The sequence below is a fragment of the Crocodylus porosus genome, unplaced genomic scaffold (genome assembly GCF_001723895.1).
Source record: "Crocodylus porosus isolate Cpor-Errol unplaced genomic scaffold, CroPor_comp1, whole genome shotgun sequence".
Lineage (NCBI taxonomy): Eukaryota > Metazoa > Chordata > Crocodylia > Crocodylidae > Crocodylus > Crocodylus porosus.
In genome coordinates, this window is record NW_017728893.1 from 172,989 (window position 1) to 193,333 (window position 20,345).

General features: G+C 59.6%; 1 protein-coding gene across 3 annotated transcripts in view; it reads right to left on the minus strand.

Moving 5' to 3' along the window:
• Positions 1–1,123: 1,123 nt before the first annotated feature.
• The window catches only part of LMNA (lamin A/C), a 52,059-nt gene continuing 32,837 nt past the window's right edge, over positions 1,124–20,345 (minus strand). For all 3 annotated transcript variants that reach the window (XM_019555403.1, XM_019555395.1, XM_019555407.1), the window contains 10 exons: positions 6,359–6,515; positions 5,962–6,087; positions 5,703–5,873; positions 5,169–5,294; positions 4,699–4,919; positions 3,986–4,199; positions 3,759–3,866; positions 3,008–3,127; positions 2,765–2,860; positions 1,124–1,553 (listed from right to left, as the gene is read on the minus strand). In XM_019555403.1, coding sequence (XP_019410948.1) covers positions 1,194–1,553; positions 2,765–2,860; positions 3,008–3,127; positions 3,759–3,866; positions 3,986–4,199; positions 4,699–4,919; positions 5,169–5,294; positions 5,703–5,873; positions 5,962–6,087; positions 6,359–6,515 — 1,699 coding nt within the window. In that variant the 3' untranslated portion in view covers positions 1,124–1,193. The remainder of the gene's footprint in view (positions 1,554–2,764; positions 2,861–3,007; positions 3,128–3,758; positions 3,867–3,985; positions 4,200–4,698; positions 4,920–5,168; positions 5,295–5,702; positions 5,874–5,961; positions 6,088–6,358; positions 6,516–20,345) is intronic.

Sequence of the window (20,345 nt, forward strand, 5' to 3'; positions counted from 1 at the left end):
CTACCACTGCTTATTCCAAGATGTTGAAATCACAAAGTAGAAATACTCAGATCTGCTAATAAGAGATCTTTGCTTTCATCACAGAAATCATCAGTCTGATTCTCTCCACTTTACAAATGACACGCAGCATCGATAACCCTGGCAAGCAGGCGGATTCATGGTAGGATATTGGGGTAATAATATTAGTCAAATAGTATTAATTGAATCTTCAGCTAATAACATTAATCTAGCTGTCAATTAATTAGGAGCAAACAAAGAAGGGCTGGAAAGGACCTCATGAAGTCGCATCTAGTCAAGGCCTGACGCACCCATTCCAGCCGGTGTCTGTCCAACCTGCTCTTGGACATTTCCAGAGAGGAAAACTCATCTCTGACCTCAGGTCCCCCTGCTGCAGCTTGAGGCTATTGCTCTTAGTCTCAGCCCTACGCCACAGAAAAAAGCCCATCTCCACCTTCGCTGTCATTGCCCTTCAGCTATTTCATAGAATCACAGACAAGGAGGGTGGGAAGGGACCTTGGGAGGTCACATCTAGTCCAAGCCCCTGCTCAAAGCAGGACCAGCCCCAACTGCATCATCGCAGCCAGGGCTTTGTCTACCCCATGTTTAAAAAAGATGGAGACTCCACCACCTCTCTGGGGAACCTGTTCCAGTGCGTCACCACCCTCCTGCTGAGAAAGTTTTTCCTAATATCCAGCCTAAACCTCCCCTGCTGCAAGTGGAGCCCATTGCTCCTTGTCCTGCTATCTGCCCCCACTGAGATCAGTCCAGCTCCAGCCTCTTTGCAACCCCCTGCAGGGAGTTGAAGGCTTCTATTATATCCCCTCTCTGTCTTCTCTTCTCCAGGCTAAATCAGCCCAGGTCCCTCAGCCTCTCCTTGCAAGTCCTGTCACCAAGTCCCCGAACCATTTTTGTTGCCCTCCACTGGACTCTCTCCAACTTGTCCACATCCTTTCTGTAGTGGATACAAAACTGGATACAGGACCCGGATGTCTGGCGGAGAGAGCTGGCCTCCCCAGTGCCGAACACGGGAATAATCACTTCCCTCCACCTGCTGGCAACACTCCTACCAATGCAGCCCAGGATGCCATTAACCTTCTTGGCAACAAGGGCACTGTTGATTATTTGAGGACTATTATCAAATCCCACCTCAGTCTTCTCCTCTCCAGACCTGCTGCACTCAAGAGGGCTGGTTTCTACTCACTGTAGCCCACAGAGGCACGATACCCATCGGTCCAGCGCTCCGGACACCCGGGTCCCTCAAGCCCCCTGCTGCTCCCTGCCACACTGACCTGCCTGCGTGGGCTGGCGTTCCCCAGGATGTAGGACCTGGTCACCAGATTTTCACCCAGGCCACTGGTGCTCCCACCGGTACCCCCGAGGCTGCGGTAGCTGCGAGTGATGGTGACGCTGGCAGTGGACGAGCCTGAGGATGCAGTACCGGCGTTCTGGGTCCCAGTGCCGGACTTCTCGGCTGGCTGGCCACAGGTGCCACACACCACAGTACGGGAGCGCAGGTTATACTCACCGGGGTCCCCTGACCCGCTGCAGTGGGCCTGGATGGAGGTGAAAGAGAGATACGGCTGCCCTGAGCACCTTCTGGAGGGGAGCCGGGGACCTCATCTTGAGGAAACACCACCTTCTCCAGGGTTATTCTTACAGCCAGCAACACCCACCCTGTCCCACCCACCCCAACAAAGCTAATGAGGGGTCTCCATGAGCAGGAATTAGCCTTCCCTGGTGCTGGAGGAGATCCCTTCTTGCCTCCTTGTTTAGGGTCTTGGTTTAGGGGTTTATTTTTACCCCAGTAACATGACGCTTTGGGGGCATTTCTACATGTAACTCCAACTTGGATACGAATGGGTGGATAGCTTCAGTTCCCCTCAACAAGCATGGCTGGGAGACAGCTTTGCTCTCCTGGCTTTATAGGGGCATTGATTCAGGCCTGTTCTGTAGCAAAACAGCCGTCGCAGTCAGGGCTGCGATTCGTTCGAAGACTGCCTGGTGCACCGAGGGTATCAAGGGCTTCTGGGTGGTCATCTCCAGCCCCACCGAGCCTGGCCACAAGGCTTCTTTCCATTGTGAGCTGCTCCAAACCTTGCTCTCGGGCTTGGATTGTGCTGGTGATAGCACATGGACTGCGCTGTTGGATGGGATCCTGTCATTGCACCTGTGGGAAGCCCAGCCCCAGGATAGGGACTATCTGTACTCAGCCCAAAATGGCTCTCAGGACCCGGAGTCAGTACAAGAAGCCATGGGTGTTCCTGACCGGATAGATGCTGACGTGTGTTGGGTTTGCCCAGGAGGGGACTGATTGCATTGGTAATTAAACCAGGCATCCATCTAAGAGGATCGTCACATGAGGCGCTGGTCTCTGGGGGATGGATCTCAGCACCAGCTCCTGCTTGAAGCCGCCATCCCCAGCTGGCTCTGGACTCTCTGACCTGCTAGTGCCTTCAGCTTTGCTTCTATCATCACAGGGTATCTCCTGCAGCTCGGTTTCCACCCACACCAGCATCACTGTGTTCCAGAACAAAGCCCGTGTCCCCTGCCCTGAGCATGGCTGGTGGTGGTTCTTCTGTGCAGAGAACCTCTTGATGGACCTCATCCTGCTTCTCCTTCATTGCTGTTAGCAGGCTGGGAGGGGATGGAGGCTTCCCCACCCCAGAGTGTGGTCCTATCATGGTCCATCCATCATCTGGGAGCCCTAGGCCAAGTCTCCCCATCCCGCTGTGCCCTGTCCCCTCTCCAGGTGCGTGGCACTCACATGGTGGTGACGATGGTGGTGCATGCCGTCCTCATCATCGTCTTCATCCTCGTCGTTGATGATCACGGTACGCACCAGCTTCCTCATGGCCACCTCCTGCAGGGGAAGGGGGCAGGAGTTGAGGTCAGGAGGCAGCCACAGCTTCAGAGACCCCACAAGGGTCACTCGTCCCTCCACTCATCCCTGCTTGTGCCTGGCACACACAGACCCAGTTCCCCAACCTGGGCTCTCCCGCCATCTCACCTCTCCGTTGGAGTTGATCAGGGCAGTCCGCAGGCTGTCTCCGGTGCCCCACGAGCTCTGGGCCTTCCACACCAAGTCCGTGGGAGGGCTGTGGGTTGCACCGGCCCCCGAGCCCCAGATCTACAGGGAACATGGGCAGACAACGGTCACACCTTGTGCCAGTGGTGCTAACGGGACCATAACCGCCCTCCCTACCTCCTTCCTGGAGGGCATGTGGGACTTCCCCAGGAGCCCGCTGAGGAGGCTAAGAGTCTGGCACCTAAAAGGAAAGGGATTTCCTACACACCAGACCTGGACTTTTTGTTTAGTGGGTTCTGGGTTCGAATCCCAGTGTTGGATAAACTAGGCTCTCCTGTTCTGAGCGGTGGCAGATGACAGAACAAGGAGCAACGAGCTCCAGTTCAAGTAAGGGAGGTTCAGTCTGGATATTAGGAAAAACTCTCACTAGGAGAGGGATGAAGCACTGGAACAGGTTGCGTGGAGAGCCGGGGGAGTCTCCATCCTTGGAGGTTTTTAAAGACCTGGCTGCACAAAGCCCTGCCTGGGATGATGTAGTTGGGGCTGGTCCTGCTTTGAGCAGGGGTTGGATTAGATGCAACTTCCTGATGTCCTTCCCAACACTCACTGTCTATGATGGGCTGAGCACCACACCTCATCCGGGTTAGCTTTGCTCAGCACGGGCCAGCTGAGAACTGGGCACCAGTGCCTGTGGGCATGAGCCCTTTAACTGAGAACAGCATTCGCAACTCACCGTCACCACCTGGCCAGCCTTCAGGGTAAATTTGGGAGGGAAGCGGTAGGAGATGATGGGATCTTCTCCGTTCTGGCGCTTGATCTGCCAGTTCCCCAGGGCCTGATCCTGTGAGGCAGAAGGGCCGGGGGGTGGGTTAAGGGGGGAGTCTCCCATCCAGCCTCAGGCCCAGCCTGGGTCCGTTTGGCAGGGGGGCGCGGCGGGCATCGCTCAGCGCCCGGCCCTACCTCGCTGGACTTGTTCCTGAGCCGCACGAACTTGCCGGCCAGGTCTACCTCCTCGACAGCCACACGCCCGCTGGTGCGCACGTGGTGTGAGAAGCTGGTGCGGCCCTCGCCGTCCTCCAGCTTGCGCTTCTTGGAGGAGCTCTGCAATACGGAGCGCACCACGTGGCCGCGTGAGCCGCTCTTCTGCGATGTGGGGCTGGGGGACAGCTGCAGCCTGCAGGCGGAGGGGAGGTGGTGAGGGCAAGGCGAAGGGTGGGATGGGGAAGGGTGGGGCGGGGCCAAGAGTTGGCCACACCTCAATCCAGCTCCTCCCCCTCTGCATTGGCCACACCCTCAACTAGATTCCTTCCAATCCCCAACAGCCTCCTCGGCCACACCCCAAGACATGTCCCCAGCTAGGTTCCTCCCACACTGACATTGGCCTTGCCCCCAACTAGGCTCCCTCCAATCCTCAACCAGGCCCCTCCTCACTCTCTTTGGCCACACCCCCATCAGAGTCTTCTTAACCAAGCCCTTCCCCCACTCTTTGGCCACACCCCAACCAGGCTCCTCCCCCACAATCACTGGCCACACCCCTAGCATGGCTTCTTTCCCATGATCCTTGGCCACACCCCCAGATAGACCCCACCCCCTTTGGCCACATCTCCACCCTCCTTGGTCATACCCTCCCCTACTTTGTCCATGCTCCCACCCCCAGCGCCAGGTGCCCGCACCTCTCCTCCTCGCCCTCCAGCAGCTTGCGGTAGGCGTGGATCTCCATGTCCAGGGCCAGTTTGATGCCCAGCAGCTCCTGGTACTCGTCCAGCTGCTGCTGCATGCGTGCCCGCATTTCAGCCATCTCCCGCTCCTTGTCGGCCAGGATGCGGCGGCTGGTATCCCGCTCCCGCGTCAGCGCGTCCTCCAGGTCGTGGAGCTTGGCCTCCTTGGCTGCCAGCTGGGGACAGAGGGCACGGGGTTGAGGGCAGCACGAGGCACGCCGGGGGCTCGGTCCATGGGGCAAACTCCCCCTGAGCTCATGGGGGGACACAGCTGCACTTGGGGTGCCCAGATCCTGGGCCAGGCTATAAACGAAGCCAAGACAGCGGGAAAGAGGGGGCAAGTGGATGTGGCCACGGTGGGGAGCTGGTGGCACATGGGACAGGATGGATGGACAGACAGATGCAGTGGGGGGGACAGGTCTCACCTGCTTCTGGAGCTGGCTGAGCTGAGCTGAAAGGCTGTCGATGCGGATGCGACATTGCTGCAGCTCCTCATGGGCGGCGCCCACCATGTTGCTGTTCCTCTCTGCCGACTGCTTGGCGTTCTCCAGCTGGAAGCCAAGGAGTTAATTGCCACTGGTTGTGGGGGGGTGGTGGAAGGGGACATGGGTCGCGGGGGTGGGGAACAGCCCAGAAGCCTCTGACTTTTGAGATGGGAAAACTGAGTCACGGCAGGCACCCGTGGCAGTGCCAGTGGCTCTGGGCCAGCCAGGGCACTCAGAGCAGGGGGAAACATTGGCTCTGTGGGGAAAGGAAGGGGAGGCACCAGGCCCTGGAGAAATAGCCCCAGGAAGGAAACTTGAACATGGCAGGGGAGGTGACATGAGTAGGGCTGCACTGAAAGCCAGGGGCAGGGGTGGGAATAGGACCCAGGCACCCTGATCCCAGACCCACCTAGAGGTAGCGGCAGGGGTGGGTACAGAACCCAGGTGTCCTGGACCCCCTCCTCCCCCCGGTACCTTGGCGCTGTAGGTCTTCTCCAGCTCCTCCTTGTAGAGGTTGATTTGGGCCTCGTGCTGGGCCCGCAGGTCATGCAGCGCCTCGGACAGCTTGCTCTCAAACTCCCGCTGCCGCCCGTTGTCAATCTCCACCAGTCGTGTCTCATGACGCCGCTTGGTCTCCCGCAGCTCCTGGGGGTGGAGAAGCGGGCACGTGAGCCCCGGGATCCCCTGGTGCAGCCCCTGGGGTCCCTCCTTGGCCCGGCCCAGCCCGGCCCACCTCGCTGTAGATGTTCTTCTGGAACTCCAGCTCCTCCTTGAGTGTCTGCAGCCGGTTCTCAGCGTCCACACGCCGGAGCATCTCATCCTGTAGCTGCTTCTTGGCCTCATTCAGGGCAGCTTCCAGCTGGGGGGGGAAGCAGGGAGTGAGTGCGGATGTGGAGAAGCACCGGGGTCTCTGACACAGCAGGCCTGGGCATGGTTTTGGGCTGGAAATCTGCACCCTGGCATCACTTCATTTTCATGCTATGCATATGCATGCCCTTGCTTTGCATAACTTGTCCCCATTCAAGTGCAGAGATCAGCCTTGGGGCTGGCGGACTCCCCCACCCCAGGGCAATGGCGTCCCAGCAGCCCTGATTCCTAGGCCATTATAGGACAGGGCTGGCATCGCTCACCTTGGCTACTTGTGCCCTCAGCTCCCGGACTTCATTCTCCAAGTTCCTCTTCTCACCCAGGGCAGTGGTGAGTGCGGCCTCCTTGGAGTTGAGCAGGGCCTCCAGGTCCTTGAGGCGGGACTGGGCAGACAGCAGGTCCGATTCCTTCTTGGCATTGCTGGAAAAGAGCAACTGCGGCCATCAGGGGAGGAAGCGATACCAGCCATGTGCAACCAGAGCATCTCCCCAGCCCAGAACCATGTCCCAGGAGCTTGGGGATTTCATGTGCATGGGGAAATGGCCCCTGTAGCTACAGCATTAGCTGTAGGGGGTCCCACAGTGTATCACTTGTACATGGCTTGCACCAGTGCCACGGGCCTAGCTGGACATGTTTCACACTCATGAGTGTCGTATTCCCCAACACAGCCGCCCCAATGCAACAGACCCCAGCACTGACATGGCCTCAGAGCCTCTGCTCTCCCTCCACTGGCTCCTTGGATGCTAGATCAATTATCCCATAGAAATGCATTGAGTTGGAGGCTGCCGGCAGCTCCGTGCACTCCAGGTCAACCTGACATAGGAATGCACCGTCTTGACCTGGAACTCCACATTTTACCTGGCTTTTCCCCCCACTGATTTTGGCCCTTAGCACTTTTTTTTTTTTTTTTTTTTTAAAGGAAAATTTTTCGTATCCCAAGTCAAATCAGCCAAATCAATTCCAAATCTGTGTGAATCATTCAAGAACTATACGTGGCCCTGCTGCCAGCAAACATCCTCCAACCCCGCCTGGGGCTTCAGATACTTCCAAATCCTTTGGCGAGCATCCTATGTGCAGGCCCAAGCCTGGAGGCTTGGGGTTTGGATGCCACCCAGTTTTGCTTGCCCTCAGCCATATGGCCACAGAAGCAAGCTAGGGACGAGTCTCCCATTTCCGTTAATGCTGACCTGAAAAGGGGCTGAGGAGTTGTTCCTCCACAAAATTCCTCCCGACTCAGATTAATCCTAAAACCAGCCCCCCTCATCCCCATACTTCACCCTGACCCTATATCCAGCCACCCCTGCTGTGTTGGCATCAGCCCTGGGCTTCCAGGGCCCCGATCCTGACACATCATGGAGCCTGGTCCTGACCTCCAAGAGCAGAGCAAATCTTGACACCCGTGGAAGCGGTCTGGGATCCAACTGGATCACAGAAGCCATGCAAACTTCAACCTTTTGAAGGTCTGATGCCGAGTTGCAAAATAATGCAAGAGGATTAACAGCCACTGCGGATGGGAGAGGGGATGGGTCCGAAGGCAACGTGTGCACAAGGCCACTAGATGCTGCTGTGGGCTGCCCAAAGCTCCCCACGGGGCGCGGTCCTTGGTATACAAGAGGGGAGAAGGCTGGAGCACGAGCTGTGCAGACGTTGGGGCAGGCCCCCCGAGTCCCTCCCTGGCTTGCAAGTGGAGCCTGCGGTAGCTTGGGCAGCTCTGGGGTTTGGGGCCTGAGGGCTCTGCTGAGCCAGGAGGGAGGGCTGCGATAGCCCAACCCCCCAGGACAGCCGCAGGATGCTGCCACCGGGCCCCTCCCATTGTACGGTCTACCCCAGCGCTGCATGCAGAGATGGAGCTGGGTGTTGGGGCCCGGCCGCCCTTACAAAGAGGCTCACGGCTGTGCCGGGGCTCCTGCGCCGGCTCACTTAAGGACAAAGGACTGATAAACCCAGCACAGAGGAACCTGCCTCGCTGCTGGGGACTAGGCTGGAGCACCAGGACGCCTGGGTTCTCCCTGCCATTGGGTCAGGACTCCTGGGGTCCTCTTCCAGCCGGACAACTGCAAGAAAGTCGCACGCCACCCCGTGCCTGAGTTTCCCTACTTTGCAGAGGGGAGCTTCAGGGGCTCCCTGCTGGCAGGTACAGTTGGGAAGAGGCAGAGACAAAGCGCCGTGGACGTGCAGTGTTTATCCAGGGGGCCTAAGTGGGCGCAGACCCCCAAGCAAGGACGGACGGCTACTGACTTCCCGCACAGGATTGCAAGCCAAGACGCACTTCATCCTTCCCTTCTCCTTCCAAAGAGCAGGTCCCCCTCAGCTCACCCATCCCACCCCCCGCCGCTGCCAAGCTCCCGAGTCCCCGCTGCCCAGGGAGCGGAGGGCGAGCAGACACCCAGGAGAACCAGCGGTAGAAAAAGCTTTGCCTCCACCTCCCACAACCCTCCTTTTGCTCATGGGGGAGAGGCAGAGATGGGGGAGTGGGAGGAAGTTGGTGCGGGGCTGGAAGGTGGAAAGCGCATCGTGCCCAACGCCCAGGGTCGAGTCAGGAAGGGGCCGGAGGAGTCCCCGGGGCCCCTGCTCGCCCAGGCGAGGCGGGGACAGCAGCACATTCCAGCCGCAGGCGGGAGCCAGCAGCCGGCTGCGGGGGCGGGAGCTGGAGCGAGCTCCTGCCTCGTGAGATCATGGGTAAAAATACCAGGCAGGCAATCAAGGAGCTGGCCTGGAGGAGCCGGGCTGCCCTCCTCCTCCCACCCCCTGGCACAGTGGACTGAGTCCCTTTGTCACCCAGAGGCTGAGGCCCGGGAGCCACGGGAGCTCTGCCTCAACCTGGCATGACCTTGGCCGCGGGGGACCCTGCAGAGCAGCCCAGCACCACAGCTGGGCACAGCTGGCAGGGGTTGGGCACAGGGCTGGCACCAGAAGAGGCTCCAGCGGCTTCTCTGACGTTCAGCTCTCTGTCTGGGTGTCCGTCTTGCTTTTCAGCCAGTATCCCTCCAGACAGACAGACAGACGCACGCTCCAGCAGCTCTTTGGAAAGCTGGCGCTGGACCAGCACCGCCCCGGCCTGTCTGAACACACCCCCGGCCGGCCTGCAGCCCCCTCCTGCCCCCCAGCCCGTGCCGTGAAGCCCTTTCTGTGCTGGTGACTCAGAGGACAGCAATGCCAGCCTGAGGCTAACCCCCCTGCAGCCGGCCCAGCATGGCAGGACGCGGCTCAGCTGGTGACTCTGCTGGGCTACCCCCTTCCTGGCTGGATCTGAACCTGCAGGGGCAGGCAGGGGGATGTCCCCCTGCCCCCCACTGCTGGTACGGAGCTGGACCCCCCCTGCTCCCCCATGGCACCTTGGCAGAGTCGCTTGATCTTGGACACCCACAGACTGAACTGCTTTGGGGCAGGGGCCGTCTGTATGCGCAGCGCCTGGCGCAGCAAGGCCAGCACCTCCACCAGGGTCTTTCTCCTCCTGGAGGAGCCCATGGCAGTGTGATCAGCAAGCGAAGGGCTCAGTCCATTGTAGAGATAGCTCTGCCTCAGTTGGTCCATCTCTAACCCCTCCCCCTCGGTTCCTCTCCTCCAGGTCCAGCCCCTGCAGCGGCTCTGCACGCTCCATTCCCACGGCTGCTTGTCCTGGCAGTGGTTTGTCCCATGTCACAGGCTGTCTGCTGTCAGCTTCCCCTCCCTAACACCACAAGTCCTCCTCTCTCCAAGTTCCTCAAAGGCACTGGTGACTAAGGACCCAGCAGGAGGAACTGGAAGGCGCTGGGGGAGATGGGGGGGGCTTTGTACCCTGGACAGACCCTGGTGCGTCTCAGAGCAGAGTGCCCCCCATCACCCTGGCCACCCTGCTCCAGCTACAGCTGGGAAACTGAGGAGGGACTTGCCTGAGCTTACACGGGCAGTCGGTGGCGGAGCTGGTGTGTGCAGGGACCCCGGGAAGAACCGTCATGGGGTCACTCTTGTATCCAGGCACTCATCGCACACGTGCACATACACTGGCCCCTTCATCCCCCTGGCGCTCCCCCCCTCCACCCCCAGATGACTGACTGTTCACAGTAGAGCGCTTTCTTTGTCACCCTTCAAGGGCTCCGGGGGTCCAGCCCCTCCTTTGGGCCCTGCCTCCGCAGCCATTGAAACAAAGGGATCAAAGACGGAGAAAAGGCCATTGTCGCCAGTGCTGCCACAGGGTCTGGGCAGCCAGACGGGTTTGGGGTCCTCTTGGGATGCATCATGGGTCCCTTTGCTGTGGTGAAGGGTGTGTGCTGGGCTCTCTTGCAAGGCCCATCTGAAGGAAGGGGCTAAAGACAGCGGATGGCTTTGTGCTGCAATTGCAAACCAGGTGATCTGTCCAACCGGCACGGATCCAGCTAACTACGGCACGTTCCCTTTGGACCATGACTGCCAACAACAGGGTACACACAGACGCACACACAAACACACAAAGGCACGCCCCCCCCCCCCGAGATCGGACTGGTATTGTGTCATGGTCACCGCCCAAACCGACCGGACTAACAGTGCACAGGGTCACCGACTCTCCTGGCTTGCACAGAGAGTTTCCTTTCCAGCCTCAGCTTTCCATTCAAAGGTGCTCTCCTCTCCTTGCATGAGAGATGGATGGGAAAACACCACTCCCGACACCTCAGAAAATGACCCCCAAAACCCCGCAGGTGAATTGCAAACCCTAAGGCCGGCTTAAAACATCTCGGGATTTCTGCGCTGAATGTCGCGATTTGTTGGCCCGCCGGAGGCTGGCGAGGCTGCGTTACAGCGAGGTCTTTGCAGCCTTCCAGCCGCACGCCGGCCTCGCCAGGGCAGTGTTTGAGGAACGGTGCTAAAGGGCAGGAAGATGAAATTTGACGAAATACCCGTCGCTCCGTTTCAACCTGCGCTGAGCCGGCGGCGACTGGACCTCACGGCTTTGCCCAACCCCATGACCTGGGTAGGGAAGAATCCGGTTTTTCCAGAAGCCCAGCTGCCGCTCGTTCATGTGGAGCTGCTGGGATGGGCCTGATCCTGCTCTCCTCATTTGTGGGGAGGCCCGAAAAACCGCTGGATTTTTGTCCCTCTGAGTTGGCTTCACCCTCCCCACAACTCCAGCTGGCTGAGGTAGCCGTCCCCTTTCGTCTGCCTCCCCGTGAGGATCAGCAGTGCTGCTAATCCTTGCTGCCTGGACAGGGAAACTGAGGCACTGAGACATCCCCAGTGGTGGAGTGGGGATTTGAACTTGGGTCCCTGCTGGCTAAAAACTACCCTCTGCACTGCAGCTCCTGTTTCATTACAGCCAGTGGATCCGGCCCGTATCCCCTCTTGACTTCGCTGTAAAGGGGGAGATTTATCGAGATCTACAGACAGATTCACCAGGAAACTTGAGATCGAGAGAGATGGCGGGAGCGCACACAAGCGAGGGAAGCGATGGGGCCTCCAGCCTGTTTATTTTTAAACTTTTAAATGCAGAAACGGAAAAAAAAATCCCAACATGGTGAAACCGGGAGAAAATCCAAGTGCGGCTGCAAGATCAGGGCCAAGTTTCCGTTAGGACACGGGAGGAAGATTAAGATCGAGTCTGCAAGGCGAAAATGAAAAGAATGAAGGCTTCTGAAAACACGCGTCTCTGGTTGGGTCGGTCTATAAGGGGCTTCTCTACCTGGCCAGCGGCTGAAGAGGCCAGAGAAAGATCCTCTAAGCAGCAGATGGAAGAGGAGATTTCTGCCCTCGCTGCTGGGGTGTTACGGACACGTGAACGGGAGCTGGTGTAGGAAGGACGGGGAACTGGCCAGAGCAGGATTTGGGCCGATCCATGAGGCCCATCTCTGCTCTTCCAGGCTGGCCCCACTGCCATCAGGTGCTGCTGTGCCAGGCGCTGTACGTGCCTGAATAGACAAGACAGATCCCCTTCTACAGGAGGAAGGGCCCAAAGGTGCTAGGTGGAGCGTCCACTGAGGCCCAGGCTCTCTCTGCAGGGCAGCCTGGGTCCCCGGGAGGAACTCAGCACCCCAGAGCCACACCAGCCTCAGGCTGGTGAGTCACAATAGGCTCATACAACCCAGGCTCTGCCTCCCAGTGCCCCCACCCTTCCCAGCCCCCAGGGCAAGGCAGGGGTGGGGAAGGACCTAGCAGCGCCCAGATCAGGGCTTGGCTTGGAGAGGGAGGGTGAAAGGCACCCAGGTAAGCAGGAGAACGCAGCCACGAGCGTGCAGCTTGCTTAGATTGCAGGAGTTAAACCCGTGAACCGAGCAAACGCAACGTAGAGCAAAAGCCGGACGCCTGGGGACCCCACTCCCTATCCTGACACCAGCAGTGCCTGCACCCTCGAGCTGCCTGCATCCGGAGGACGTGCCGGGGGATCCCTGCGAATGGCGTGACACTGCCTCCACGCTCCCATGACAGTTCAGGCACTTCCTCATCACGAGGGCTCCCGTTGCACCAGGGCGATGCTCTTTTCCTGCTGAGCGGAGCTGACCGGGTCCTGGCAAGCCGGGAGGAAGCTAGGTGTCACCACCCCCTCTGCCCCGTCCCTGTTTCTAGATGAAAGCTGCATGAAATGCCAACTCCAGCACGACCAGTCCGGAGCGGAAGGGCTGACTCAGCCCTCCTGCTAACGGAGCGGTCCGCGGGCTTCCCACTCATCTCATCTACCCACTCCCCTAAGGTCTCAGCTTCCAGCCCGAGATCTGCTGAGAGCTGCAGGGTGGGGAGCCACGCCAAAAAGGGCTGGTGCGACTCCCTGCCAACCTGGGCGTGCCCTGGGTTACTGGCACAGATGGAAAAACTGAGGCACGGAGGCAAAACCAGGTGTACGAGGAACACATTGCTGGAACCCAGGAGTCCGGTCAGAGCCCGAGAGCGGGGGGAAGATCCCCGACATCCTGCCTCCTAGAGCCAAGGAAAGATCCTGAGTGTCCCGTCTCCCATCACCCCTGGGCGGTAGGAGGAAGGGGGGTGCTGCGCCCCAGCTGAAACGTGTCTGGGACAAAAACACTGGTCCGGAAAGCGGCACAATGCGGCACTGGGGCTGGGACCGGGGAGTTGCTCCCGGCATCTGACTCATTCATCCCATGTTCGGCTCAGTACGGGCCCTGCCAAGAGCCTGGGTAAACAGCCCCATCTCCTAACAGGGGACCCATAAATCTTGCTGCGCTGCACAGCAGTGCACATCTGCATGCCTCCCCCTGCCCTGCGCATCCTGCCAGGCCGCTGGGAGGACCCCAGGAAGCAGGGAGACCTGCGAGCACCAGAAATGGGCCACACACCCACAAGCAAAACCAAGAGTCTGGCTGGGGTCTGCTTGGCTCCAGCTGGCAGCACCTATGGAAAATATTAAGAACTTGTATTTTTTTTTTCCCCTATGAATTAAAATCCGCTTCCTCCACCCAGAATTAGATGTTCCCCTCTGCTACTTTCTGAGACTGCAGCAAAGAGCCAGCACCGTGCAGTAAAGGGAGATTTCCAGTGAAAATGGGAAGCTGAAGTCCGGTCATTTCTGCCTTCAAACCGTGCTTTTAAAAGCTGGGATGAGAGGGGGGTGGAGGAAGGCGCGAAATGCTGGTGACAAGTCCTGAAAAGGAAGCTGGGCCCTTGAGATCCGTAGAGGAAGGGCGGCTTCCTGCTCTCCCAGGTCCCTGGCAAAGCATCCTCCCTCAGCTGCCCGACCCCTCACTGCTGGAAATCCCCCTCGACACAGCCCATTAGGCTCTGCTGGATTTATGGGCACCCACGTCTGGCCCAGCTGGGGCCTGGAGGTAGCTGGAGGCCCCGGCAGTACGGTGGGGAACAGCAACAGTGATGGTGCAGCTACGTGTGCACTCCCTGCCCCGGTACAGGCATGCACAGACACACGCACACAATCCCCCACCACATCACACCCCCACACCACATCACACGTGCACACACACCATGCTTGCCATATCACTTTCAACATGGCCACACATACAAACAGCCCCTCCCAGGCACACATGCACACGCACACAACCTCCCTGGCTCACTCATACATACACAATTCCCCACCCAATCATATACACAGACCCCTCCCCACCACGTCACACAGATGTACACATGCACCCCCCACTCCACTTGCTGTATCATACATTCACATAAACACAGCTCCCCAGCTGGTCTCTCACCACACACACACGACCCAGCTGGCCAGCTGTCTGGGACACACACAGAGTGAACCCAGGCATTCAGGACACACACACACCCGAACCCAGGCATTTGGGATGGACACACACACACTGGACCCAGGCATTTGGGGGACACACGCACACGCACACAGAGCGGACCTAGGCATTTGGGACATGTGCAAACACACGGAAAACCCAGGTATTTGCAACACGTACACAACCTAGGCAGTCAGGACACATGCACGCGTGCAAGCACACACACATGCAAGCACCCTCAATGCTGCCTGCTCTCACCCCACCACTAGCCCTGCTGCCTGCAGCACATCAGTATTTGCCAGCACGTGTGTGGGGCTTTGCCCAAGACATGGAAGCCACATGGGGGAGAACAACGGGGCCCACGCCCACTGTCCTGGCACCAGGGGCTAGCTCAGATGAGTCAGCCCTGCCGCGGCTGCCAGCTCAAAATGGAAACTGGGGAAGAGGCTGCAGGGCCCTGGCAGCAGGGAGGGAGAGGGCTTTGCTGGGATGAGTCAGGAGGCCCCAAGCAGGGAACATGGGAGTCTAGCAAGAAGATGCAGCCCCCTGCCCAGGACAACAGGCCCCTACCCTGCAAAAGGGCCGAGAGATGCTGCCCAGGGCAGGAGGCATTCATAGGGATCCCCCATCTACAGCAAACTCCTCTACCAGCTGCAAACCCCGGAGCCCTGACGCCAGGCCCAGCCCTGGGTGGTGCATCGCTCTGAGACCCGCCACATGCAACCTCCTGAGGGCGACAATGAAGGCGCCTGCCCCAGGCAGGGAAACTGAGGCACAGAAGAGAGTGCACGTGTGTGCGTGTGGGGGGGGGTAGGGATGTTATTTTGCTAACACCTGAGCCAGAATTGCAACCTTTGCTCCAACAGCTGGACAACATCGCTCCAATGAAGACAGAACTCAGGAGCCCGGGCTCCGAGTCTGCCCCTGCTTCCCGCCACATCCCCCCAGCTGGCAGGGACGCTCACGTGCCACTCGCACCCGGGAATGCAGCAGTGCCCGCAGGAAAAGCGCATGGCAGCCAGGCCAGCAGCTTTAGCAAGGGGGAAGGGGGCGAGGACACCTGGGTTCTCTTCACAGCTTTGCAGCTGCTGGCTTTTCCGTGCCTCAGTTTCCCCTCTGGGTTAGGGAAGATCCATTTTGGCTTCCCCCGGGGTGGGGGCTGGGAGACTCAGCCGACTTCCCCAGGAAGCTGTACAGCTGCGGTCTGACGGGGGGAAGCCCGGCACACAGGGGCAGGCACTGGACTCAGCACTGCTGGTATCCATCCAGACTCCCTCCCTCAGTGGATTCTCCCAGGAGCTCAGGTCCTCTGGTGCCAGCCAGCTGCTCCGGCCCAGTTCATCCTGGGACCCCCCAGCCCCTCTGTGCCTTGCCTGAGTCCTCCCCGGACAACCAAGGAGCTCCCACCGCCACCCCAGTGCCCCTCCTCGCCGCGTGGGAACCGGGGCCGAGACCCGCCCATGTCCTGCCTTGTAAATGGGGCCTCTGTTCTCTAACAGCCGTGCGAGTCAGCAGACAGCGCTGCGTGTGAATGCCTGCCCGTACAGCTCCGAGCGCCACCCTCCCACGACTTCCAGCCACTCTCCCTTGGGTAGCTCTTTATCGGTTTCGGCCACTACACCCCGCTTGGGTGCAGACAGACGCTCCACTAATCCGGGGTAACTTTAGCGGGTCAGTAGCTATTATTGCACCTCCCCACTAGGCCTGCTTGCCTCTAACCTGTAGGTGTCCCAGGCAAGACGCACATGGATGTTACAGGGTAATGTTTCTCCCCTGGTCTGGGGCTGGTGGCATCTGCCCACTACATTACTTTGCCCCAGTCTGCCTATAATATTGGGGTTTCTAACCCGAGGCAGCTTCACAGCTGGAACAGCTGCCTGCCCTTTGCCAAGCTGCTAAAAGCCACTGGAAACAAAAAACTCATCAAGAAAATAGCACTAACAAGGCAACTGTGAATGCCCTGTTGGTCCTTACTGGCTCTGGGCTGCTCGCTTCGATTGCCCATCAAGATCATCCCCGAGCCAGGACACGATCGAGGCGCCCTATACCTTGGGAGGAGGTTTGATTCACGTATCCCTGTGGCCCACAACCCCACGACGCGGGAATCGACTTCCCACGGCAGCAGCTGGGAGTTTCGCGAATCCAGGACCCTGGACCACCAGAGACACGGACCCATCGTGGGTCCCACGGTGCAAAGGGCAAGGCGGCCTCAGGAGGAGACTAACACGCCGAGTTGCCAACATCTCGCCCAATCCCCGTTTCCCCGCTGCTACGCCAGCCTGTGTCAAAGGATCCAGGCTCCCGTCGCCTTTGTGTGTCTTTTCTGCAGGCCTCATTTGCAGAACAGCTGTGCGTGTCCCAGAGGATGGTCATGCCCAGATGTGGAAAGTCTGGCTCTCCTCTGTCTCCCTGCCTTGGCACGGAGGCCCCGAAGCCCCCAGATGTTAGATGGCCCGGTTCTCCGGGCAGGGGGGTGCTGCACCGCAGTGCCTGCAGCCAAGGGCCCCTCTACCAGGGCAGCTCTGGGGCCAGATGCTGCAGAGGGCTCAGAGCCATCTCTCTGCCCTCCCTAACCCCGCACCCCTGCTCTTCTAAGGGGGTCATGGCTATGACCCTGGGCTGCTGGGATGGAAAAGCAGGGAGAAATAGCTCCCGGCACCCACTGATACACACCCACACCCTTTGCGCACACAGAGATTGTAAGCATTCAAGGGACAAACTCTGCCACAGGGAAGAGCAGGGCCTGCCGGGATCTTGGTTTCAAAGAAAAAGAGAGCGCAGAGGAGCCACGGCCTGGAACAAAAAGGGGTTTATATTGTGGCTGGCGGAGAGAGAGCCCGATAAAGGCCGGGGACTTATTTACATTGCTGCAAGGCCGCGGGCATTTGCTTTGCATGAGGCAGGAAGGAGAAGAAAGGCCCAGCGACGCCAGCGTTGGCAGCAGCTCCGGAGCCCGTTTCGGGAGTGAGTCATCGCCCCCACCGCGCCCAGCTGTTGCTGTGTCTAGAAACGTGGCACGGTGCGGCGGGGCTCAGATCCACCCCGCTGCCTGCCCAGGCCCCAGGACAAGGGGGGTTCGCTCCCCGTGCCCTGCATTGGCGGGAGGGACTGCCCCACAGCCCAGGCAGGGAGCGTCAGGCCTCGCGGGGTATCCCAAAGGGCCAGGAATCGAACCCAGGCATCCCCAGCCCCGGACCCCCCCCAGCCCGCACCCATCTGCCTGCAGATATGGAGACGGCTGCAACAAGGCCCCAGGGGCACAGAGCTGCTGTGTGCAGAGCAACTGCCTGAGGCTGGATCCGGGGTCCAGGGTGAATACTGGCACCTTGTTTTCCAAGCACGGCGGAGACTGATTGGGAGTCCCGAGTACATCGGGAACTGGGGTGACCACAGGTCACAGCTGGCTGCTGCCAACCTCAGCTATACCCTGCCTGGTTTGCTCCTTTGCTACCTTAGCTCCACCTGGGCATGGAGAAAGAGCTGCCAGCTCCAGCCAGGAGGGCACTGGGGCCAAGAGCACAGGCTCCAGGTCTGCATCTGACCCCCTGCCTCAGTTTCCCCCGTCCCCCTTGGGGATGTCTTACCTAGGAGCAGGGCCACGGGCTGGGCTGCGTCTTGCAGTGACAGCACTATGGGCTGGCTTGTGGTTTCTGCCACCTCCTCTGTGGCTTTGTGGTGACGGAGACCAAGGTGAGGAGCAGGCTTGAAAGCAGCCACCCACGGGCTCGCTTCCCCTTGCAGCACACGGGCTCCCCGAGTCCTGCGGACACGGTGCTGCCTGCAGCTCCTCTCTCTGCATGGCACCAAGGGTGTAGCAGGCTGGGGTTGAGCCAGGGCCCGACTGGCACGGGACCCCTCTGGGCTGCCAATGCAGGCCCGGGGCCAAGGGGAAAAGGAGGTGTCGGAGCAGGAGACTCCAGGGAGGAAATACCCCCACCCAGATCAGAGCCTGGGGAGCTTTGCTATGATCCTTTCTTCCACCACCTCCTTCCCTGTAGCGACAGGGGCAGTGCCCACATCTTCCCTGTGCCACAGGACAGGGCCCTTCCAGTTCTCTGCCTCAGCTGCAAGGATCTGGGGCAAATCCTCACAGAAACGGCAGTGGGCGAATGCAGGAGACCGGGCTCTGCCTGGGCTGGTACCACCAACCCAGCGCTGCCTGGGACACATCTCAGGGGTGGGTAAAGATGCAGGTGATGCTCTGCGGGCCTTTGTGCCCATTTTGCACTGGGGCACGACCACCAGCGACTACAGATTTGCTCTGAGGAAAGCTAAACTCCTGCTGGAACCCCAGGACTCCCGGAGCTGGGGCTTACTGGGAGGGGAAAACCATTTCTCTAGTGTTTAAATGCAACAGGCTGGCCAAGTGGAGGCCCTGAGCCCGGCAGCACCAGGTTTGTGGGGCCTGAAGAGTTCAACCGGAGGGGATCTCGTCCCCTGGAAAGGGCCTGGAGGACGCAACCCAGCTCTGCCTGACCAAGCAGGTGCCGCACTGCGATGTTTGAACACGCTGCTGTTTGCTCAGTGCCTGCTGCTAACGGTCTCGAGTCATGTGACCTGTGTGGGGACCCACCCAGCACTGCCAGCCACCTCCAAGGCTGCAGCGTGCCCGTGACCTAGAGGCAGGCAAGGTGATGCCCCATGGGGACAGGGGGATCCCAGCCAGGCACAGGAGGGCTCTGGAGGACATGTCCTGTCCTGATTCAAGAAATCAGATGCTGAGTCTTGTCCTTAGGGACAGGGGCCATCCTGGGAGCTGGGAGGGACGATCCCAGCCGCGGGAGCACGCCCAGCTCTGCCATGGCCCTAGCACGCCTGGACTGCAGGGCCTTGGGAGGTGGAAGGAGCCGCTGGGAGGCCAAGGCCAGCCCCCCTCGGGCACTCGCGTTCCCAGGCGCTAGAGAAGGGGCCCTTCTGCTCTCAGAAATGCTCCCCATTGGCACGGCCATGCGTCTGGCCCCACGCCAGATGGACACAGTGCCACTGCCCCCGCACTAACGCTCCAGCATAGTAATGCAAGATCTCAGGGTAATGAGGGGGAAAAGTCAAAGCTCTCCGCACTTGCTTTGAAGCTCGACCCTGTTCAAAGCCACAGCCAAGGGGGACTTTGCCCCCAGCTACGTCCCTGCCCTTGCGCCGGCTTTTCAAAACAGAAGCCGCAGGCTCTCTCCACCAGGTGCCCACGTCCCTAAACGCCGCTCCCAGCACCTGCCTCGGTCCGACTGTTTAAATTGCAATGGCTGAAGCCCAGCCACACTTCGGGCTGTATGGGAGACATGGCAAATCTCTGCCCCACTGTGCCAACAATACAAAGATGGCCCCACAAGACAACCTGGGGAAACTGAGGCACAGATGGATTAAGGGAAGCTGTAGCAAGGCAGGGCAGTGAAACTCAGCATCCTGGATGCCAGCGCAGCTATCACAGAGCCTTGCCTATGAGAGCACAGATTGATCCCAGCGTTCCTACTTCTCTAGTCCCCGAGATAAAGGGCTTCGTAGCCTCTGAGCCCTCCAGGTCTGGCTTGGCTGGAAGCACAGAGTTTCAGGGCAGGGGTTCATGCACCTGGATCCCTGCCATGGGGACTCCCTGCTGCATGATGGGGCGTTCCCCAGCTTAACCCAGGGAGGAGTCCCTATAAACCGTGCCCGTGGGGGAAGGGCATTAGGAGAGGGACCCTCGTCTGCCCGCTTTGCATGTGTGCAAATGAGCCGTGCAGGTGGCGGAGATGAAAGCTCTGATTCCTCACCCTCACCCCACACCCTCCCTGGGGACATGCTAGAGTGCTGCATTTGCTACAGCTGCAGTGGCGGCAGCTGCAAACCGGCCCGGAGATCTGTGCCCAGGCCAGGGCGGGCAGCTCGGCCTAACACCCGCCTGCAGCAGTTGTCTGCCCGCAGTTGTCCCAGCTTACACTGAAGCTATTGAGGCCTGTGGGGATGGGGGTGGCGCAGGGAACAGGTGGATCCTCCATGTCCTGGGAGCCGCGAGCTATGTATAGAGCCGGGATAGCCGAGACATGGAGGTCCGAGCTGGGCGGCTCCAGGCAGGAGGGGCCATGTCCAAGCTGCTGCAGAAGCCCCAGGACCTTGACCCTGGCACAGGCAC